The sequence below is a fragment of the Oncorhynchus gorbuscha genome, linkage group LG17 (genome assembly GCF_021184085.1).
Source record: "Oncorhynchus gorbuscha isolate QuinsamMale2020 ecotype Even-year linkage group LG17, OgorEven_v1.0, whole genome shotgun sequence".
Classification (NCBI taxonomy): Eukaryota; Metazoa; Chordata; class Actinopteri; order Salmoniformes; family Salmonidae; genus Oncorhynchus; species Oncorhynchus gorbuscha.
The window spans coordinates 13667188-13692450 of record NC_060189.1 but is presented as its reverse complement, the minus strand read 5'-3'; the positions used below and the strand labels follow the sequence as shown (position 1 = coordinate 13692450).

Here is a 25263-nt window from a genome sequence, read left to right as displayed (position 1 = left end):
GCCTCAAATAAATAATGAAGCATGTTCAATTTGGTTTAAATAATGCAAAAACAAATTGTTGGAGAAGTAAAAGTGCAATATGTGCCATGTAAAAAAGCTAACGTTTGAGTTCCTAGCTCAGAACATATGAAAGTTGATGGTTTCTTTTAACATGAGATTTCAATATTCCAAGGTAAGAGGTTTTAGGTTGTAGTTAATATAGTATTTATAGGATTATTTCTCTCTATACCATTTGTATTTCATATACCCTTGACTAATGGATGTTCTTATAGGCACTATAGTATTGCCAGTGTAACAGTATAGCTTCCGTCCCTCTCCTTGCCCCTACCTGGGCTCGAACCAGGAACAAATCGTCAACAGCCAACCTCGAAGCAGTGTTACCCATGCAGAGCAAGTGGAACAACTACTCCAAGTCTCAGAGCGAGTGACATTTGTAACGCTATTAGCACGCACCCTACTAAATAGCTAGCTATTTCACATCGGTTACAGCAGCCTAATCTCGGGAGTTGATAGGCTTGAAGTCATAAACGGAGCAATGCTTGCGAAGAGTTGCTGGCAAAACGCACGAAAGTGCTGTTTGAATGAATGCTTACGAGTCTGCTGCTGCCTACCATCACTCAGTCAGATTGCTCTATCAAATATCAAATCATAGACGTAATTATAACATAATAACAAACAGAAGTACGAGCCTTTGGTCATTACTATGGTCGTATCCAGACACTATCATTTCGAAAACAAAACATTTATTCTTTCAGTGAAATACGGAACAGTTCTGTATTTTATCTAACAGGTGGAATCCCTAAATATAAATAATCCTGTTACATTGTACAACCTTCAATGTTATGTCATAATTACGTGAAATTCTGTCAAATTAGTTCGCAATGAGCGAGGCTGCCCAAACTGTTGCATATACCCTGACTCTGTGTGCAATGAACGCAAGAAAAGTGACACAATTTCCCCTGGTTAATATTGCCTGCTAACCTGGATTTATTTTAGCTCAATATGCAGGTTTAAAAATATATACTTCTGTGTATTGATTTTAAGAAAGGCATTGGTGTTTATGGTTAGGTACAGTCGTGCAACGATTGTGCTTTTTTCGCAAATGCGCCATTGTTAAATCATCCCCCTGCGTTGCATCGATTATGTGCAACACAGGACACGCTAGATAAACTAGTAATATCATCAACCATGTGTAGTTAACTAGTGATTATGAGTGATTGATTGTTTTTTATAAGATAGGTTTAATGCTAGCTAGCAACTTACCTTGGCTTCTACTGCATTCAAGATACATGCAGGCTCCTCGTGGAGTGCAATGAGAGGCAGGTGGTTAGAGCGTTGGACTAATTAACCGTAAGGTTGCAAGATTGAATCCTGGAGCTGAAAAGGTACAAATCTGTCGTTCTGCCCCTGAAGAAGGCAGTTAACCCACTGTTCCTAGGCTGCCATTGAAAATAAGAATGTGTTCTTAACTGACTTTCCTAGTTAAATAAAGGTGTAAAAAAATCAAATAAATAACATTTTAAAAATCGGCCAAATCGGTCTACAAAAATACAGATTTCCGATTGTTATGAAAACTTGAAATCGGCCCTAATTAATCAGCCATTCTGATTAATCGGTCGACCTCTAGTGTGTGGAATTCCATCCACTCCTATTCCCCCCCCCCCATCTCCGTTCTCCAATGTTTCCCCTGCTCTCTGAAATTGTCTTTGGGATTGAAGAACACAATGGGACAGGAAGAGAGAGAGTTAGAAAAGTGTTGTCACACTGGAATGCCTCCAGAGCTGTGGCCATGTGGCAGGGGGAGGGGATGACCAGGGAACTGTGGTTACACTGTGCAGACAGTAACACAAACTCTCTCGTACAAAGAGGTTAAAGAGGAATTACTCAGGAACGTTACCATTCATTAGACTGTGGGAGTGTTACAGGCTACATTTCCTGATTGCTATGATTAAGAGCTGCTAAAAGACAAAAATGGCAGTTAAAAGTAGGTTGATTCTAAAACTAAGGCTAAAGCTAATACATACAGGTGTGGTATTTTATTAAAAGGCCCAGCGCAGTCAAAAATGTGATTTCCTGTGTTTTATATCTATTTCCACACTATGAGGTTGGAATAATACTGTGAAATTGTGATAATAATGATAATGCCCTTTTAGTGCTCCCGAGTGGCGCACTAAAACCGACCCTGGTTAGATTCCTGGATGTATCACAACCGGCCGTGATTGGGAGTCCCATAGGGCGGCGCACAATTGGCCCAGCGTCGTCCGGGCTAGGGTTTGGATGGGGTAGGCCGTCATTGTAAATGAGAATTTGTTCTCAACTGACTTGCTTAGTTAAATAAAGGTAAAACATAAAAATAATGTGTAAGAGCTGTTTGGTGGGATGGAGACCACTCAGACAGTCCTAGCAAAAATGATTGCTTGAGAAATCTCTCTTTACTAAGAAGATATTTTGGTTTATTTTTTACCATTTTATTTGAAAACATCACAGTAAGGTACATTGTTAACCAGAAATAAAACCTTTTATAAAGAAGAGTCAAACCTAAGAGAGAAAGGCCACCCATGTGTGTGAGTGTGTATCCTGTAGGAACAGGCAATTCGCCTAAATCAAACCCAGCAACACCGTCACTTCAAGCTACAAAAGGGGAGTCCATAAAGCAAGCCTGACAGATGTCAGCTAGCCTCAGAGCCACACTTCATTTAGTGCTGCTAATTGAGGTGAAGGGGATTTGAGGCACTGGTTGGGTGCAGGGAGCATTGCCATGACAACCCTGGAGACTTTCCCTAGAGAACAGGGAGTGTGTGTGTGTGTGTTAGAGATTGTGAGTGTGTGTTTTACTGGGAACAGAGTCTGGTGGCCCATTAGCACACCATTCCCCTTCAATCTCTCAGCCCACTCTGTGTCAATGGTCAGGGGACCACCTTGTCATGTTAGATCAGGGAGATTCCGGTCACCAACCAATCACCACCTGTGGCAGAGGCCACTCATACAGGGTGACAAATTGATGGACACACACATACAGAGAGAGAGACAGTAGAGGAGGAATGTGAGGATGGATTCTACCTCCGCAGAATGACTCAGCGGAACTCATTACTGCACCGCGTCTGTCCAGACACACTGCCACCCACAACTTAACATGTTCACAGGGGAAGATATTAAAATAGAAGAACTACAAGCTCTTATAGTGGTGCAATAAGAACAAGGTGGATGAAATAATGCAGATCATAAAAACCTTACTGCTAAAAATGATTGATTCCTAAGCTCAGGCACGGATTAAACCGGAGTCGTCCGAGCTCAGGCATGGATTTAACCGGAGTCGTCCGAGCTCAGGCACGGATTTAACCGGAGTCGTCCGAGCTCAGGCACGGATTTAACCGGAGTCGTCCGAGCTCAGGCACGGATTTAACCGGAGTCGTCCGAGCTCAGGCACGGATTTAACCGGAGTCGTCCGAGCTCAGGCACGGATTTAACCGGAGTCGTCCGAGCTCAGGCACGGATTTAACAGGTGAGTTGGAAGTCCTTTATCTCTTCTTTCAACCTCTCTTTCGTGTCTTCTGAGATTCCCAAAGATTGGAAAGCAGCTGCGGTCATCCCCCTCTTCAAAGGGGGGGACACTCTTGACCCAAACTGCTACAGACCTATATCCATCCTACCATGCCTTTCTAAGGTCTTCGAAAGCCAAGTCAACAAACAGATTACCGACCATTTCGAAACTCACCATACCTTCTTTGCTATGCAATCTGGTTTCAGAGCTGGTCATGGGTGTACCTCAGCCACGCTCAAGGTCCTAAACGATATATTAACCGCCATAGATAAGAAACATTACTGTGCAGCCGTATTCATTGATCTGGCCAAGGCTTTCAACTCTGTCAATCACCACATCCTCATTGGCAGACTCGACAGCCTTGGTTTCTCAAATGATTGCCTCGCCTGGTTCACCAACTACTTCTCTGATAGAGTTCAGTGTGTCAAATCGGAGGGTCTGCTGTCCGGACCTCTGGCAGTCTCTATGAGGGTGCCACAGGGTTCAATTCTTGGACCGACTCTCTTCTCTGTATACATCAATGAGGTCGCTCTTGCTGCTGGTGAGTCTCTGATCCACCTCTACGCAGACGACACCATTCTGTATACTTCCGGCCCTTCTTTGGACACTGTTAACAACCCTCCAGGCAAGCTTCAATGCCATACAACTCTCCTTCCGTGGCCTCCAATTGCTCTTAAATACAAGTAAAACTAAATGCATGCTCTTCAACCGATCACTACCTGCACCTACCCGCCTGTCCAACATGACTACTCTGGACGGCTCTGACTTAGAATACGTGGACAACTACAAATACTTAGGTGTCTGGTTAGACTGTAAACTCTCCTTCCAGACCCATATCAAACATCTCCAATCCAAAGTTAAATCTAGAATTGGCTTCCTATTTCGCAACAAAGCATCCTTCACTCATGCTGCCAAACATACCCTTGTAAAACTGACCATCCTACCAATCCTCGACTTTTGCGATGTCATTTACAAAATAGCCTCCAATACCCTACTCAACAAATTGGATGCAGTCTATCACAGTGCAATCCGTTTTGTCACCAAAGCCCCATATACTACCCACCATTGCGACCTGTACGCTCTCGTTGGCTGGCCCTCGCTTCATACTCGTCGCCAAACCCACTGGCTCCATGTCATCTACAAGACCCTGCTAGGTAAAGTCCCCCCTTATCTCAGCTCGCTGGTCACCATAGCATCTCCCACCTGTAGCACACGCTCCAGCAGGTATATCTCTCTAGTCACCCCCAAAACCAATTATTTCTTTGGCCGCCTCTCCTTTCTGCCAATGACTGGAACGAACTACAAAAATCTCTGAAACTGGAAACACTTATCTCCCTCACTAGCTTTAAGCACCAACTGTCAGAGCATCTTACAGATTACTGCACCTGTACATAGCCCACCTATAATTTAGCCCAAACAACTACCTCTTTCCCAACTGTATTTTATTTATTTATTTATTTATTTTGCTCCTTTGCACCCCATTATTTTTATTTCTACTTTGCACATTCTTCCATTGCAAAACTACCATTCCAGTGTTTTACTTGCTATATTGTATTTACTTTGCCACCATGTCCTTTTTTGCCTTTACCTCCCTTCCCACCTCATTTGCTCTTTGTATATAGACTTGTTTATACTGTATTATTGACTGTATGTTTGTTTTACTCCACGTGTAACTCTGTGTCGTTGTATCTGTCGAACTGCTTTGCTTTATCTTGGCCAGGTCGCAATTGTAAATGAGAACTTGTTCAACTTGCCTACCTGGTTAAATAAAGGTGAAATAAAAAATTAAAAAATAAAAAATAAGAAGAATTCTTTCTCAACCCCTTTCCACCTAAGACTACATTTATTTTAGCGAAACCACAGTGCTCTAGTCAAGTTACTTAAAGGGAAACTATAGTTGAATTCTTGTTGGGTTTCTGTTTAGGCTGTCCTTGCACAACTCTGCCAAAAACAAATGTTCAAACACACACACACACCGTTAAGACATCAAACACAGCTGCTTTGTTGTGGGTCGCCCTGGCCTGTGAGTCACCAGCGGGCCCGAGCAGGGCTTTTGTTGTGAAGTGGCACATGAGCTCAGGGCATCTCTCTGTGCCTTGACTATCCAATCCTGACACAGAACACACACGGCCAGGTGACGATCCCAACCCTGACACAGAAAACACACGGCCAGGTGAAGATCCCAACCCTGACACAGAACACACACGGCCCGGTGACGATCCCAACCCTGGCACAGAACACACACGGCCAGGTGAAGATCCCAACCCTGGCACAGAACACACACGGCCAGGTGAAGATCCCAACCCTGACACAGAACACACACGGCCAGGTGAAGATCCCAACCCTGACACAGAACACACACGGCCAGGTGAAGATCCCAACCCTGACACAGAACACACACGGCCCGGTGAAGATCCCAACCCTGACACAGAACACACACGGCCCGGTGAAGATCCCAACCCTGACACAGAACACACACGGCCAGGTGAAGATCCCAACCCTGACACAGAACACACACGGCCCGGTGACGATCCCAACCCTGACACAGAACACACACGGCTCCTATTTACTGTAAAGCAACCCCGAGAGTTAAACACCTCAGGGAACAGAGAGTGAGTGAGATACTGTGAGCAGTGTGTGTCTGTGTGTGAGAGTGAGTCACTGTGAACAATACATGCCACCCTCCAGTGCATTCCCACACTGTCTCGTCTCTTTCCCTTTCTGTCTCAGTCAGGGATAGTCAGTGATAGCATGACATGGAGGGTTGTGTTCTGTTGTTGTGGATGGATGGAATGACTTGGGTTCCTGTCTGAGTCGGGCCCTCAGGAAATGGTGGCCCAGTGTTTAACGGGAATCTTGAAAAGGAGGGAGGAGAGGTGGAGTGACACATTCACCCATAGAGAGCTCTTTGACAATCAACATACACATACGGTAACTGCAACAACAGCAGCAGACACACCAAGGCACCTGCTGTGGATTATCTAACAGCAGAGGGTGGTGGGGGTGTCTGTCCCCCCCCCCCCACACACACACACACACACACACAGTTAATCACAAGCTTACTTTGCTGGAGGTTTCACATGCCATTCTCCATGGGGGCTGAATAAATACTGCTGGACTTAACATCCTTTTAACGATATGGCCGCCGCAGACAAGGCTGTTAAGGTTTACCCAGAGGACAAATCATTGAAGAGAGATGGATTGTCATTAAGGGAGACCTCAGTGAGACAGTAGTAAAATGCATGGTGTGTGTATGGATGGAGATGGAAAAAGTGAGACTGCAAGGGGAATGACAAATGACTTCCTTCTGTCTATGAGAGTGTGTGCTTCCAGTCTGTACAATTTATGGTATATTCATCAAACTTTACAATGTGCGTGCATGCATGTCCTCAGTAGCTGTGTACTCATTATCATGGGTGTGATGGCTTCCTATGGGCTCATCATGACAAAGTTTAGCTAGAAAAACTGATCTGATCTACCCAGAGGCCCAGCAGTGCATACAGCAAACACCATCAGCCTGACCAATATAAACTGAATATAAACCACCCAGATCAAACTGGGGATTAATAAAGCATGTACAGTGGGGCAAAAAAGTATGTAGTCAGCCACCAATTGTGCAAGTTCTCCTACTTGAAAAGATGAGAGAGGCCTGTAATTTTCATCATAGGTACACTTCAACTATGACAGACAAAATGAGAAAAAAATAAACCAGAAAATTACATTGTGGGATTTTTAATGAATTTATTTGCAAATTATGGTGGAAAATAAGTATGATTTTCTGGATTGTTTTTCTCATTTTGTCTGTCATAGTTGAAGTGTACCTATGATAAAAAGATGAGAGAGGCCTGTAATTTAAGTGGGAGAACTTGCACAATTGGTGGCTGACTAAATACTTTTTTGCCCCACTGTATTTCTTATCTCAGCCATTGTGGGCCATTAGACCAGGAATTGGGTGCGGGGTTGGTTCAATTTGAATTGAAGGCAGTCAATTCAGGAAGTAAAATTACAATTCAATAATCGAAAAAATGGCATGACTTCTCAATACTGAAAAGTAGTAGCTATTTATTTCAAAAGTTTTAAAATGTCCGAATTTTTAATTAAACACTTCCTGAATTGACTGCCTTCAATCCTGATAGAGTGACAGCACTGCAGGCCCGGTGATGGGCAGACTGATAGGTGACACCAAGGAGCGCTGTGGTGTGGCGAGGGTAAGCTCTTCTCCAGTTCTGTCAGTCAGACCGGGCTCTCCGCTGGGCCCCTGTCCTCCAGGAGGATGGCGCTACATTCCTGGTGAAGGAGGTAAGTTCTAATTTGGCTTTTATCATCTTCTTTGCTCTATGGTCACTACGACTGACTAACTTACGACATGCAAAAGAGGTTGACAAGATCAACTGTAACAGGTCAGAATATATTTTTTATTTTATTTTACCTTTATTTAACCAGGCAAGTCAGTTAAGAACACATTCTTATTTTCAATGACGGCCTGGGAACAGTGGGTTAACTGCTTGTTCAGGGGCAGAACGACAGATTTGTACCTTGTCAGCTCGGGGGTTTGAACTCGCAACCTTCCGGTTCCAACATTCTAACCACTAGGCTACGCTGCCGCCCCAATATGGGATGCTGCTTTCTGAAGAAACAATGCTCCATTCGACAACATAGCTGGTTTTCTCAAAAGCTTGCCTTTCTACTTCCAATTGAGAAAGGAGGGAGAGATAAAATAACTTGTCAGTGTTGCTGGAGGAACTTGTCAGACTGTCCAAACTGCAGGTGTTTGTGGTAGGAGTCTGAGAGACATGATGTTTGTGTATGGAATAACACTACAATCCTGGGCATGTGGAGGTCAAATCTGTCAAAGCTATGTAGGGTGAGCAGCAACACAGATTAAAAAGATACAGAGCAGAGAGAGAGAGAGACAAACTGTCAGGGATGAATATTTCACCACAGGTGAGCGAAGTCCAGGCAACTGATTGAGATCTTGGGTAGGATAGGGAGCCTGGGAGAGATGTGTAGGTTGTGCTGAATAATGCAGCGATTTGACCACATCAAGGGAAGTCTGGGCTGGGCTCTGGCAGCGGCAGGATTCCACTGTTCAGTTCAGTGCCTCCAGCCCACATTATAATACCAAGCAGAACAGACACAATGTCGCTTAGACCTCCTGACTGGACCATACAAACACACAATCACACTGACAACAATGTTGAGTTGTTGACATTTCTTACATTTACATTTTTCTTAAAAAGGTCAAGGTTGTTCTATCCAGAGCCTGACACAAGTGTTAAATATGATGCTAGCTTGCATTGGAATCAACTTTACCACTAATTCTAACAATCCGGCAACACGCTTTCACTGTTTATATTGGCACAGACGAAGTCTCTGCTATAAAGAAGGGCCAGAAAACCCAAGATCCCACAGCTGAACTAAGGAAAAAGCGTCTTAATTCACAACATTCATTCTCAGGAAGACTGGAAGTTCACCAAGTGTTCTCCTCTTATGTAATCACCCTGTGTTCTGACTGAGGGTACATTCAGAAAGGGCCTGTGTAGATTAATGAATACGAGAGGAAGGTACAACTCAAAGATGTCAATGGTCCTTTTGTCCTAGATTTAGTTCTGGGTGTCTAGATTTGCTTTGTCCACTGATGGTTTTGTCAATTTGAGGTAAATATCAGCATTAGGTGCTGCTCATAAGGCAGTGTGAGTTGTGTTCAAAATAGATCAAGTAAATATGGCTTTGTCTACAGATTAGAAAAGGTGAGTCAAGATGAGAAGATTGAGTGACAAACCACAACGTGAAAGAACAGTGGTAGTGGAATGTCAAGGACGGATTGAAATCTAACGTGAGTCCCGACTTCAGAACATTTTACTTTGCAAAACGCCAAACCTCTTCATATCAATGACCAGAGCAGTACAAATACTTACATTTTTGTACAGCATTCTTGACACGTGTCTCTAATTAATTAACAAGACTACTTGAAAGACTGCACAGCCAGTAAGTCCAGACTTACTGAATATAAACACCCCTTTAGCCCTAATATTACCTACAGGTATCCAATATAGCTGTAACATGTCTGACAGCAGAGCAGAGCTGACAGGTGTGTAATAAATCTAGGTACTGATGTCTTGACAGTATTTATTTTCCTGAGGACTGAGGTGACCCAGTAGTAGAGGTGCATCTGGGAGGGTCACAGACTAAAGCCTTCACTGCCCTACCCTCCCCTGCTCTGAGAGATTTCTCGCTCACCTCACCGGGCCTCAGATTTACTGCCGACCGGGCCCGTCTGGCCTCCGACGCCTTTCAAATCCAAACCTTCCTGTTATGCACTGATTATTACTGGACTGAACGTCTATGCAGATTTACTAGGTTTCTCAATGGGGGAATGGAAGCCAATCAGTGGCGGTTGGTGCAGTTTACATGAGGGAGGACCAGTTATTTTTTTCATGAGCATGGCCTTATTTTAATTACAGCATATTGGATAACAGTGGATAGGTTTAGGCTACTACATTATACTCAAATTTTTCATATACTCATCACGAGGTTGCTACAACCTAGCCTATGAATTCAAGTTTACAAAGTAGGTGCACACAAGTTGAGAAAAATTTGAGGTGACATACAGTGACACATGGACAGACAGTGACACATTCAATGCCACCTTGCACACTTGCCTGCATCTAGCTGATCTAGGGTGCACTCATTAGTCCAACAGTTGCAAACTAATTTGTTCTATTGACAAATGCAGGATTCTGCTATACACCAAGGACAAATGCAGGTATGTTTATCCCTGTTTCAGGTTCCATTTGCTTACTTTTAAGAAACGTTTTTAACAGAATCGACAGAATGAATAAACCCCCTGATAACGTGGAAACTCAGTTCACTTTCATAGCAGTCACATTGTAATCCTTCTCGCATCTATGCGCTCTCCTCACCTTTTCCCTTCGCTTGTGGACTTTGAAGCACAACACATTAGCTGTATGTGACCAGATAAAAAACATTTCCAAGACAAACCACATCATAACCACTATACAGAGCCTACGTAGTTGTCACCATATTAGCTAAAGTAAAGTCATAGTCAACATAGCTAATAGAACTAAAGTGTTAGTTAAACCGCTACAATCATGCAATAGCATTACAGTGTAGATTCAGTAAGCAGTTTAGCACCTACACCGGGCACTGGTGGAAATACATTTGTAAAACCAAAAGCTTACTTGACATGGAAGAGTTCCAGTGCTGTGTTGGATAGTCATAGCCAGCTAGCTAACATGGCACCCCTCTGTTTGAGCAGGGTGTTTGAGTAGGCTAAACCAGCTAGCTGCATTTGCTAGCTAAGTAAGTGAAACTTGAAAAAAAGACAAAATCTCTCTATTTCCATCCTGCTTCTACTTGATTTTGAAAGAAATTAATTTGTTCAAAACTGTTTGACAATCATCTTTCTCTGTGAGTCAACTACCCACCACATTTTATGCACTGCACTGCAGTGCTAGCTAGCTGTAGCTTATGCTTTAAGTTCTACATTCATTCTCTGATCCTTTGATTGGGTGGGCATGTCAGTTCATGCTGCAAGAGCTCTGATAGGTTGGAGGACGTCCTCCGGAAGTTGTCATAATTACTGTGCAAGTCTATGGAAGGGGGTGAGAACAACGAGACTCCTAGTTTTTGTATTGAAGTCAATTTACTCAGAGGAGGAGGGAAACTATCTGTCCTCCGGCTACACCATGGTGCTACCCCCGTTGCTGTTGAGGCTACTGTAGACTTTCATTGCAAAACAGTGTGTTTTTATCCATTATTTGGTGACGTGAATATATTTATCAGAACTTTAATGTTTTTATTAAATTCACTGAGGAGGATGGTCCTCCCCTTCCTCCTCTGAGGAGCTTCCAATGTAGCACCTGAGGGGAGTAGTAGGCTCAGGCTACAATTAAAGTGCTAGCCGTGTTTACATGTTCCTGATACAGTACTGAGCAAAGCCAGCAAATTTACATGCAATTTGTATCTCTAACTTTGTCAGCAAATATTAAATATGTCAGAAGCAAGGAGGAATCTAATCTATTGTGCATTTACTGTACTCCAATAAAGATAATTACCCATAGGAATATGGATGAAACCCCTGGGGTTTCTGTTGTCCAAGAAACAATTAAGATTGTAACTATTAAGAGGTCCAAAAGGCCTCTTACCGAAAGTGATTCAAAGCTAAATGTGGTTTTAAAGAATTTAAGCCATTTGTTTTCGAGAAGATTCAGTCAATACCATGAATTCTATCCATGAAAATCCTTTAACGGATGGTGATACCACAGCAAATCATGCAGATGTTGCCTAGTAACCAACCAGCAAAATTTAGATCCAGTCTTCAGCAAAAAACACAGGTATTCGTTTGATAGGCTCAAAAAACCTCGCAGAGCCACTCACACTCTCACAAGCACGGCACAGCCATTTCTTGGCGGTCTGGGGTAGACAGCTGTACCCCTTGAACAGAGGTAGCAGTGACCCCCCCAGAAAAGAGCCTAGCTCAGCACAGAGAGAAGCCGTCATACACTCTCAGCAAGACCCTGTCATAAAGCCCAAACACAAAGCGCTGGAAACACCCCACTGTCACAGCCAGCCAGAGTAAATGCTGTTGAGCTCCATGCTCGCATCTCATCACAAGGTGTGGGTACTAGAATCAACGACAGGTGTCACACAGACAGTGGGTTGCTAGTGTATTACAGTGCCAGGATGCTATTGTAGTCAAGCTGCAGCAATTCTGTGCAAGGTCAGTAAAGTAACGACCAAAATGACGACATGAAAGTGCAGGACAACAGGTACTCCAGGAGAGGTTTTGGAAACACTGGGTTAGATAATAACAAAAAATATTTGTGCAGTCAGGCAAGGCAAAACAGGAAAGGCATGCACTGATGTGCAAAGGAAGTGGAATGTAGGGCTGAGGGAGGCAAATCATTCATTTTAAACACCACAGACCCCACCACACATATCCAGGCCCATCAACGTTGTCACAGGACGATTCCACAAACTCCCGACTTTAAGGAACCATGCAGAGTTCACAAGCAATATCAACCTCGGTAATGGCCCCACTATTTCGGCTCCAGACAATTGGTCTTCTTCAGCTAAGCTACATTTACATTTACATTTAAGTCATTTAGCAGACGCTCTTATCCAGAGCGACTTACAAATGGGTGCATTCACCTTATGACATCCAGTGGAACAACCACTTTACAATAGTGCATCTAAATATTTTAAGGGGGGGGTGAGAAGGATTACTTATCCTATCCTAGGTATTCCTTAAAGAGGTGGGGTTTCAGGTGTCTCCGGAAGGTGGTGATTGACTCCGCTGTCCTGGCGTCGTGAGGGAGTTTGTTCCACCATTGGGGAGCCAGAGCAGCGAACAGTTTTGACTGAGCTGAGCGGAACTGTACTTCCTCAGTGGTAGGGAGGCGAGCAGGCCAGAGGTGGATGAACGCAGTGCCCTTATTTGGGTGTAGGGCCTGATCAGAGCCTGGAAAAACTGAGGTGCCGTTCCCCTCACAGCTCCGTAGGCAAGCACCATGGTCTTGTAGCGGATGCGAGCTTCAACTGGAAGCCAGTGGAGAGAGCGGAGGAGCGGGGTGACGCGAGAGAACTTGGGAAGGTTGAACACTAGACGGGCTGCGGCGTTCTGGATGAGTTGTAGGGGTTTAATGGCACAGGCAGGGAGCCCAGCCAACAGCGAGTTGCAGTAATCCAGACGGGAGATGACAAGTGCCTGGATTAGGACCTGCGCAATTCCTGTGTGAGGCAGGGTCGTAGTCTGCTGCGGATGTTGTAGAGCATGAACCTACAGGAACGGGCCACCGCCTTGATGTTAGTTGAGAACGACAGTTTGTTGTCCAGGATCACGCCAAGGTTCTTAGCGCTCTGGGAGGAGGACACAATGGAGTTGTCAACCGTGATGGCGAGATCATGGAACGGGCAGTCCTTCCCCGGGAGGAAGAGCAGCTCCGTCTTGCCGCAGTTCAGCTTGAGGTGGTGATCCGTCATCCACACTGATATGTCTGCCAGACATGCAGAGATGCGATTCGCCACCTGGTCATCAGAAGGGGGAAAGCTACAGAGCAGATGTAGACAGCAGCAGCAAGGCAGGCCCAAGCCAACATGATTCAGCCCACACGAACAAACACAGCACAACACTAACCTGTAGGAAGAGCACAATGTTTTATGAGGCCTACATCAAATGATCCCCCGTACAAGCAGCTACATTAATGGAAGAAACCAAGATCCAAAGTGCTACACAGCTACGGTGTCACGATGTTCCTAATAATGATGATTGGACCAAGGCACAGCGTGCATAGAGTTCCACATGTTTAATAAAGTGAAACTTAATACAAAACAAAATAAAGAATAAATTAACCGTGATGACAATGTAGTGTGAACAGGCAACTAAACATAAAAAATATCCCATAACCCACAGGTGGAAAAATGCAACTTAAGTATGATCCCCAATTAAAGATACATACACAAACACCAACATAGAAAAATAAACCTAGAACCCCATAAAGAAATAATAAACTAGACTAAACACCCCTAGTCACGCCCTGACCTAGTCTACTGTAGAAAATAAAGGCTTTCTATGGTCAGGACGTGACATACGGCATGATGCTAGGAAGCTGCATCTAACAGCCAGCACAGCGAAATGAGTCCACAAACGAAATACCACAGACCCCAAAAATGTGTAAATGAGCATTTGTACCCAACCTTCACTGGCAACCATCATCATGAAGTGCTTTGAGAGACTATTCAAGGATCATATCACCTCCACCCTACCTGACACCCTAGACCCACTCCAATTTGCTTACCGCCCAAATAGGTCCACAGACGACGCAATCACACTGCACACTGCCCTAACCCATCTGGACAAGAGGAATACCTATGTAAGAATGCTGTTCATTGATTACAGCTCAGCATTTAACACCATAGTACCCTCCAAACACGTCATTAAGCTCAAGACCCTGGGTCTCAACCCCTCCCTGTGCAACTGGGTCCTGGACTTCCTGACGAGCCGCCCCCAGGTGGTGAGGGTAGGAAACAACATCTCCACCCCGCTGATCCTCAACACTTGGGCCCCACAAGGGTGTGTTCTCAGCCCTCTCCTGTACTCCCTGTTCACCCACGACTACGTGGCCATGCACGCCTCCAACTCATCATCAAGTTTACAGACGACACTACAGTGGTAGGCTTGATTACCAACAACGACGAGACGGCCTACAGGGAGGAGGTGAGGGCCCTCGGAGTGTGGTGTCAGGAAAATTACCTCACACTCAACGTCAACAAAACAAAGGAGATGATCGTGGACTTCAGAAAACAACAGAGGGAGCACCCCCCTATCCACATACGGGACATAGTGGAGAAGGTGGAAAGTTTTAAGTTCCTCTGGGTCCACATCACGGGCAAACTGAATTGGTCCACCCACACATACATCATAGTGAAGAAGGCACAACAGCGCCTCTTCAAACTCTGGAGGCTGAAGAAATTTGGCGTGTCACCAAAAACACTCAAACTTTTACAGATGCACAATCGAGAGCATCCTGTCAGGCTGTATCACCTTTGCCTGGTACGGCAACTGCGCCGCCCACAACCGTAAGGCTCTCCAGAGGGTAGTGAGGTCTGCACAATGCATCACCAGGGGCAAACTACCTGCCCTCCAGGACACCTACAGCACCCGATGTCACAGGAAGGCCAAAACGATCATCAAGGACAACAACCACCCGAGCCACTGCCTGTTCACCCCGCTATCATCCAGAAGGCGAGGTCAGTACAAGTGCATCAAAGTGAGGACCGAGAGACTGAAAAACAGCTTCTATGTCAAGGCCTGTTAAACAGCTATCACTAACATTGAGTGGCATCTGCCAACATACAGACTCAATTTCTAGCCACTTTAATAATTGGATGTAATAAATGTATCCCTAGTCACTTAAACAATGCCACTTTATATGTTTACATATCCTACATTACTCATCTCATATGTATACACTGTACTCTATACCATCTACTGCATCTTGCCTATGTCGTTCGGCCATCGCTCATCCATATATTTATATGTACATATTCTTAATCATTCCTCTCCATAAGGTAGTTGTTGTGAAATTGTTAGATTACTTGTTAGATATTACTGCACGGCCAGAACTAGAAGCACAACCATTTCGCTACACTTGCATTAACATCTGCTAACCATGTGTATGTGACCAATAAAATTTGATTTGATTTGAATACAGCAACAAAGCATGGCAAAGAAAATGAAGTCAATGTCATCACACTCTTGGAGAGCAGAGGGCATGTTGTGCAGAACAGAGGCCTGATGGTGCACCCTGACCATTCTTGGTTGGGAGCCAGCCCAGATGGGATCCTTGATGCAACACAGCTCCTTGAGATCAAGTGCCCCTTCAAGAGTTCCACGTCTCTGACAGAATTTCTGAGTCAGCCAAATGGTGACATGAAAAGCTTGGAAGATGGACAGTACCTAATTCACCCCAATGGAACAGATGGATACTACCTTCAGGTGGGTAAAAATGTATTCAAGAAAATAGATTATTATTACAAGTATTGAACATTGTATTGTAAACTCATACTAATCAGAAGTTTGTGGCAATGTATTTTCTTATTCTTTCTTTCAGACACAAGTGACTATGATGTGCCTGGGCCTACAGAGCTGCAAGCTGGTCATCTGGACACCAAGCGAGCACATAGAAGTGGACATTCCATTTGATAAAGACTACACAGATGCACATGTGCAACAGCTGCAGAAGTTCTACTTTTTACACAAGCTACCTAGGTTGGCTGATGATATGGCTGAAAAAAAGATACATCTCTGCCCAAAGTACCTGGAGCTCTTTAAGTAAATGGGGGTGAGCAGAAGATTGAATATGCTGGGCAAACACAATTCAATTAGTTTGAGCGTGCACTTACTTCATGAAGTACTGTTTTAATAAAAACATATATATTAAATTATACATAAGATACTGATATATTAGATAATCAATTCATTAAGAGATATACCTACTCAAACACAGTGTAATGATCTCTCACCAGTTTATTTTTCATAGGACAGAACCAGTTAAATAGGCATGTTGGTACAGGCAGTTGTGTGAGCTGACAAAACAATGACAAAACAATGATTTAAAACAAATACAGCTAACAGTTGGAATATAAAATAATGTTACAAATGCTGACAATGTTTTGCAGTTCATTAATAGGAATAAAGTGATGTACATTTTTGGAATACATAAACGATCAGTGCATGTTGTTAGACATTGTGTCTATTTGATAGAAATAAGCTCTCCTCTCAGATTTACAAGAGCTGCACAGATGTTTTCGGGACCAAACTAATAGGCATAGTTTGTGAGAGAATCTTGTACACCTTAAGATGCCTTATTGCTTGTTCCACATGGATACGGACATTAGCAATGCATTGTGTGCGAGTGACCTGCTCATTTGTCAACTGGCATTGCTTGCGTGTAAATGCTGATAAGACCAAGCGTACATTCCGTTCCTCTAGCAAGTCCCTAATTGTGAAGCCACGGCCCCCCATCACCTTATCTCCAGCACGCATATGGTCGAGAAACCCTGAGTTCTGTGTTATGAACCTATCTCTACATTTCCCACCATAAGCCTCAGAAATGAACATAACCATTCCTGATGGAGCAGTTGCTACTAGATATTTTACAGTATTACTGGCATAGCAGTGACTGTAAGATTCAGTTCTTGAGTCCAGATATTTAGCCTTCTGCAAAACACTTTCTATGCAATCAATAACAAGAAAAATGATTCTGAAAAACTGGTGGCATAGTAGCCTTTATCATCTCACGAGGCAGCCATGGAATGAGATCCTTGGTGTGCTCAGCAATGACATCTATCCAGAATTCAGTGTTTTACTGACCTGACCGGAAGACCTTTTCAAGCGTCTTGCTAAATCAGCTATAACAAAGTTCTGTCTAAGTGTCGTTAGTGTCAACAGAATTTGGTCTACAGCCGTCATTGTTGATGATGTGGGGGCAAAACCTTGGAAGCAAGACACAAGAATGTTGAATTCTAGTAGTGGAATCCCAGGGTACAGCAGACAGTCTGCATCATATTTCATTTATTTGTGTCTGGTTGTATGTACAACCACGAACAGTTCCTGTTGTCACCGGCTCCGTAACATTTCAACATCTAGCAAGTGAATATGTGATTATTGCTTATCCCAGCTTCTAAAACCAAAAACACCGCCGGGCCAAACTCAGTGCCCATAATCATTTCCCCAGTAACCTCCCCAGGAAACTTGTGGATAGAACAAAATATAAAATAGTACAAAATAATTACACCACTACATATCTCCAATACAAAATGATTACACCACTACATATCTCCAATACAAAATGATTACACCACTACATATCTCCAATACAAAATGATTACACCACTACATATCTCCAATACAAAATGATTACACCACTACATATCTCCAGTACAAAATGATTACACCACTACATATCTCCAAAATGTACAAAATGCATAACCCCACCATATAACAATATTACAATGATTGTGTGTAGAGTGTGTGTGCTAGCGTGTGTGTGTGTGTCTGTACCTGTGTGTGTCTTTACCTGTGTGTGTGTGTCTCTTCCCAGTCCCTGCTGTTCTATAAGCTGTATTTCTATCTGTTTTCTGAATCTGATTCTACAGACCCCTACTCCACTACCACATATCTGCAACACAATCCATGTGTACGTGTGTGTATAGTGCGTATGTTATCACGTGTGTGTATGCATCAAATGAAATGTTATTAGTCACGTGTGCCGAATACAACAGGTGTAGACCTTAGTGAAATGCTTACTTACAAGCCCCTAACCAACAACGCAGTTTAAAAAAATATAAATAAGAAATAAAAGTAACAAGCATGTGTCTGTGCCTATGTCTGTGTTGCTTCACAGTCCCCGCTGTTCCATAAGGTGTATTTCTATCTATTTTCTAAATCTGATTCTACTGCTTGCATCAATTACCTGATGTGGAATAGACTTCCATGGCTCTATGTAGTACTGTGCGCCTCTCATAGTCTGTTCTGGATTTGGGGACAGAGAAGAGACCTCTGGTAGCATGTCTTGTGTATGCATGGGTGTCCGAGCTGTGTGCTAGTACATTTACATTACATTTCATTTAAGTCATTTAGCAGACGCTCTTATCCAGAGCGACTTACAAATTGGTGCGTGTAGTTTAAATAGACAGCTCGGTGCATTACAAAAACAAGTAGTGATGAACACAATCTCTCCACCACTTAAAAGAGCCATAAGAGATTTACATGCATATTATTAATGTTAGCTCTCTGTCTCTCTCTTTCGCTCTGTGCTGCCCTGTTCTGAGCCAATTGTAATTTTCCTAAGTCCCTCTTTGTGGCACCTGACCACACTACTGAACAGAAGTCCAGGTACAAAAAAACCAGGGCCTGTAGGACCTGCCTTGTTGATAGTGTTGTTAAAAAGGGAGAGCTTTATTATGGACAGACTTCTCCCCATCTTAGCTACTGTTGTATCAACATGTTTGACCATGAAAGTTCACAACCCAGGGTTACTCCAAGCAGTTTGATCACCTCAACTTTCTCAATTTCCACAGTATTCACTCATATACAATATATTAGGCCCAGCCTTTGGAACTTTGGTTTTCCTAGATATGGCTACATTCGGGAAGTATTCAGACCCGTTGAACTTTGACCTTTTCCACATTTTGTTAGGTTACAGCCTTATTCTAAAATTTAATAAATATATATTTTTTCCCTCATCAATGGACAGGTTTTGACATTTTTGCAAATGTAAAATATTCAGACCCTTTCCTACGAGACTCAAAATTGAGCTAAGGTGCATCCTGTTTCCATTGATCATCCTTGAGATGTTTCTACAACTTGATTGCAGTCCACGTGTGCTAAATTCAATTGATTGCCTTTCCAAATCCTGTCCACACACCTGTCTATATAAGGTCCCACAGTTGACAGTGCATGTCAGAGCAAAAACCAAGACATGGGGTCGAAGGAATTGTCCGAAGAGCTCCGAGACAGGATTGTGTCCAGGCACAGATCTGGGGAAGGGTACCAAAAAATGTCTGCAGCATTGAAGGTCCCAAAGAACCCAGTGGCCTCCATCATTCTTAAATGGAAAAAGTTTGTAACCATCAAGACTCTTCCTAGAGCTTTAGTTTGCCAAAAGGCACCTAAAGTCTCTCAGACCACAAGAAACAAGATTCTCTGGTCTGATGAAACCAAGATTGAACTCTTTGGCCTGAATGCCAAGTGTTACGTCTGGAAGAAACCTGGCACCATCCCTACGGTGAAGCATGGTGGTGGCAGCGTCATGCTGTGGGGATGTTTTTCAGAGGCAGGGACAGGGAGACTAGTCAGGATCGAGGCAAAGATGAACGAAGCAAAGTATAGAGAGCCTTGATGAAAGACTGAGGCGGAGGTTTGCCTTCCAACATGACAACGAACCTAAGCACACAACAAAGACAACGCATGAGTGGCTTCGGAACAAGTCTCTGAATGTCCTTGAGTGGGCCAGCCAAAGCCCGGACTTGAATCCGAACGAACATCTCTGGAGAGACCTGAAAATGGCAGTGCAGCAATGCTCCTCATCCAACCTGACAGAGCTTGAAACGATCTGCAGAGAAGAATGGGAGAAACTCCCCAAATACAGGTGTGCCAAGCTTGTAGGGTCATACCCAAGAAGACTCGAGGCTGTAATCTCTGCCAAAGGTGCTTCAACAAAGTACTGAGTAAAGGGTCTGAATACTTACATAAATGTGACAGTTTTTTGTTGTTGATACATTTGCAAACATTTCTAAAAAACAATTTTTGCATTGTCATTGTGGGTTTATTGTATAGATTGATTAGGGGGAAAACCCTATTAAATACATTTTAGAATTAGGCTGTAATGTAACAAAATGTGTAAAAAGTTAAAGAGTCTGAATACTTTCCGAATGCACTAGCTATTTGACTTTCTAAAATGATTATCACAGGTGGCTCTGAACCCTGACCTTTCATTAGATGAACCTTTCGGTCACTCAGACCCTGACAGCTTTAACCAAAGGTAGCATTAACCGCTAACCCTTGTCAACCTCTAGCCCATAGAGAGAGGTATGGTGTTTTAACTGTAATTGAGCATAAACCTCTCACTCACCCAGACCTGAGGTGTAGATGGCCTTGACTGACTTCTTCATCTTGTACAGCACACTGCGGTCCACATCCAGCGCCTGGAGGGAGGAAAGGAGAGAGAGAGAGAAAGAGGGAAGAGTGAAAAGGGGAGGAAGGAAGTCCAGTTCTTGTCAGTTCAAAATCACAATCGAATCCATATGGCACACAAACTGTAGCATTGATTTTGCCGTGCTTGAATTACTTCCAAGGGTAATATTGGATGGCAGTAATGTTGTGAGCTCTGAGGTACTTTTGCTTCCTGATTAAGTGATTAAAGGATGGAGGGTTTCTCTTATCTCTGGCATTCATAGCGGTCCTCTTGCCAAAGGCCAATGTGGACACAGGGAAAGGGGATACCTACTCAGTTGCACAACTGAATGGATTCAACCAAAATGTGTCTTCCCATTTAACCGAACCCCTCTGAATCTAAGCACCCAGGGAGCAGATGTTGTTGGAGGTTAACTGCCTTGCTCAAGGGCAGATTTTTTACCGGCTCAGGGATCCGAACCAACAACCTTTCGGTTACTGGCCCAACGCTCTTAACAGCTATGCTAACTGCCGCCCCACAGGTGTGTGTGTGTGTGTGTGTGTGTGTGTTTGGGAGTGCATATCAGTTTGACTTTTGGTAGCAGGTGTGTGTGACTTGCATCTGTTTGTGTGTGAGACGAAATAATAATAATAATAATAATAAATGCCATTTAGCAGACGCTTTTATCCAAAGCGACTTACAGTCATGTGTGCATACATTCTACGTATGGGTGGTCCCGGGGATCGAACCCACTACCCTGGCGTTACAAGCGCCATGCTCTACCAACTGAGCTACAGAAGGACCAGACGAGGCAAGGCACAACCTCCTGTCTGTCTGCAGGTGATTTTTTATTCAAGACGATACTATAAATAGATCCAACTGATCTCCAGTCTGGTGGAAAAGGGGAGAGGGAGGGAAAGAGAGAGAGGAGTGCAGGAGGAATCCATACAGACCACAGGAGGCCTGTTCAGATCGAGGACCAGTTCAGCTATGGAGGTAGGTCAGGCTGATGCTGTCTCACACCAATAAGAAGCCTATTCTATCATTTCTATTTATTTTATTTCACCTTTATTTAACCAGGTAGGCTAGTTGAGAACAAGTTCTCATTAACAACTACTACTCATTTAAAAAATGTATATATTTTATTACAGTAAAGTACTGTGAATAAGTGATGGTGAATAAGTGACAAGCAGTCATGACAGTCACTTCCATCATGGGACTTTTATTCATTGTTTTATTCTGTGTTGTTATAGCACTCAACCCACATAATGCATAGTGCATTTCATGTTGAAAAAAAATTCAATCGAAACCGAAATCATGATTATTATTCTGTATAAATCGAACTGAAACCAAAAAAGCACTAATCTCTCAGCACTACAAAGCATGCACAGAAATCAACTCACAAAGCTAACACACAAGCTAATTGCCTCACACACACGAATGCACTTACATTACACATGTCTGACTCCAGCTGAGACAATGCACCACTGTACTAAGAAACCGACCGATGATTAGAGGGTCACCGGGGATTTGGTTTTGTGCGTCATTAAGTAGGTCCACCCGGCACCACTCTGCCCTTGTTCCCAATCTCACGGCATTCAACAGATCATCACCTTTGCCTCTGTCTGAATCTACTAAGACTGCAAAATAACCCAGGCAAAGAAGCTACGTTAGTGTAGTGCGAGGAATACTGTTCCTACACTGCTAGCCATGAGAGACAATAACTAGGCCTGAATCAGTGTTGTGTTAAAAAAGGCTCTGTGATGTTTTATATCCAGAAAGTCATTCAGTATCTCCCAGTACTCAGGCCCGAGAAGTGCTCTGTGCTCCGTTTTTGCTGGTTTTGTATTTCATGGAGTGGGCAAAAGCTGACGATGTGTTTATTCACATTTATCAGCGGGGGCCTCTTACTGACACAAGAAAGGCCACCTACAGTACCAGTCAAAAGTTTGGACACATCTACTCATTCAAGTTTATTTTTTTTATTTTTTTTACGATGTTCTACATTGTAGAACAATAGTGAAGACATCAAAACTATGTAATTACACATATTGAATCATGTAGTAACCAAAAAAAGTGTTACACAAATCAAAATATGTTTTATATTTGAGATTCTTCGAAGTAGCCAACCTTAACCTTGATGACAGCTTTGCACACTCTTGGCATTCTCTCAACCAGCTTCACCTGGAATGCTTTTCCAACAGTCTTGAAGGAGTCCCCACATATGCTGAGCACTTGTTGGTTGCCTTTCCTTCAGTCCGTGGTCCAACTCATCCCAAACCATCTCAATTAAATCAAATCAAATCAAATTTTATTTGTCACATACACATGGTTAGCAGATGTTAATGCGAGTGTAGCGAAATGCTTGTGCTTCTAGTTCCGACAATGCAGTGATAACCAACAAGTAATCTAACTAACAATTCCAAAACTACTGTCTTATACACAGTGTAAGGGGATAAGGAACATGTACATAAGGATATATGAATGAGTGATGGTACAGAGCAGCATACAGTAGATGGTATCGAGTACAGTATATACATATGAGATGAGTGTGTAGACAAGTAAACAAAGTGGCATAGTTAAAGTGGCTAGTGATACATGTGTTACATAAGGATGCAGTCGATGATGTAGAGTACAGTATATACATATGCATATGAGATGAATAATGTAGGGTAAGTAACATTATTACATTACATTTACATTTAAGTCATTTAGCATAAGGTAGCATTGTTTAAAGTGGCTAGTGATATATTTACATCATTTCCCATCAATTCCCATTATTAAAATGGCTGGAGTTGGGTCAGTGTCAATGACAGTGTGTTGGCAGCAGCCACTCAGTGTTAGTGGTGGCTGTTTAACAGTCTGATGGCCTTGAGATAGAAGCTGTTTTTCAGTCTCTCGGTCCCAGCTTTGATGCACCTGTACTGACCTCGCCTTCTGGATGATAGCGGGGTGAACAGGCAGTGGTTCGGGTGGTTGATGTCCTTGATGATCTTTATGGCCTTCCTGTAACAACGGGTGGTGTAGGTGTCCTGGAGGGCAGGTAGTTTGCCCCCGGTGATGCGTTGTGCAGTCCTCACTACCCTCTGGAGAGCCTTACGGTTGAGGGCGGAGCAGTTGCCATACCAGGCGGTGATACAGCCCGCCAGGATGCTCTCGATTGTGCATCTGTAGAAGTTTGTGAGTGCTTTTGGTGACAAGCCGAATTTCTTCAGCCTCCTGAGGTTGAATAGGCGCTGCTGCGCTTCTTCACGACGCTGTCAGTGTGAGTGGACCAATTCAGTTTGTCTGTGATGTGTATGCCGAGGAACTTAAAACTAGCTACCCTCTCCACTACTGTTCCATCGATGTGGATAGGGGGTGTTCCCTCTGCTGTTTCCTGAAGTCCACAATCATCTCCTTAGTTTTGTTGACGTTGAGTGTGAGGTTATTTTCCTGACACCACACTCCGAGGGCCCTCACCTCCTCCCTGTAGGCCGTCTCGTCGTTGTTGGTAATCAAGCCTACCACTGTTGTGTCGTCCGCAAACTTGATGATTGAGTTGGAGGCGTGCGTGGCCACGCAGTCGTGGGTGAACAGGGAGTACAGGAGAGGGCTCAGAACGCACCCTTGTGGGGCCCCCGTGTTGAGGATCAGCGGGGAGGAGATGTTGTTGCCTACCCTCACCACCTGGGGGCGGCCCGTCAGGAAGTCCAGTACCCAGTTGCACAGGACGGGGTCGAGACCCAGGGTCTCGAGCTTGATGACGAGCTTGGAGGGTACTATGGTGTTGAATGCCGAGCTGTAGTCGATGAACAGCATTCTCACATAGGTATTCCTCTTGTCCAGGTGGGTTAGGGCAGTGTGCAGTGTGGTTGAGATTGCATCGTCTGTGGACCTATTTGGGCGGTAAGCAAATTGGAGTGGGTCTAGGGTGTCAGGTAGGGTGGAGGTGATATGGTCCTTGACTAGTCTCTCAAAGCACTTCATGATGACGGAAGTGAGTGCTACGGGGCGGTAGTCGTTTAGCTCAGTTACCTTAGCTTTCTTGGGAACAGGAACAATGGTGGCCCTCTTGAAGCATGTGGGAACAGCAGACTGGTATAGGGATTGATTGAATATGTCCGTAAACACACCGGCCAGCTGGTCTGCGCATGCTCTGAGGGCGCGGCTGGGGATGCCGTCTGGGCCTGCAGCCTTGCGATGGTTAACACGTTTAAATGTCTTACTCACCTCGGCTGCAGTGAAGGAGAGACCGCATGTTTCCGTTGCAGGCCGTGTCAGTGGCACTGTATTGTCCTCAAAGCGGGCAAAAAAGTTATTTAGTCTGCCTGGGACCAAGACATCCTGGTCCGTGACTGGGCTGGATTTCATCTTGTAGTCCGTGATTGACTGTAGACCCTGCCACATGCCTCTTGTGTCTGAGCCATTGAATTGAGATTCCACTTTGTCTCTGTACTGACGCTTAGCTTGTTTGATAGCCTTACGGAGGGAATAGCTGCACTGTTTGTATTCAGTCATGTTGCCAGACACCTTGCCCTG

The 25263-nt window shown here is 43.9% G+C and overlaps 1 protein-coding gene across 12 annotated transcripts in view; it reads right to left on the bottom strand.

Annotated features, from left to right (window-relative positions):
* LOC124001543 (arf-GAP with SH3 domain, ANK repeat and PH domain-containing protein 2-like) overlaps positions 1–25263 on the bottom strand; it is a 111092-nt gene that overhangs the window by 54143 nt on the left and 31686 nt on the right. For all 12 annotated transcript variants that reach the window (XM_046308405.1, XM_046308406.1, XM_046308412.1 and 9 more), the window contains exon 2: positions 20701–20773. In XM_046308405.1, coding sequence (XP_046164361.1) covers positions 20701–20773 — 73 coding nt within the window. The remainder of the gene's footprint in view (positions 1–20700; positions 20774–25263) is intronic.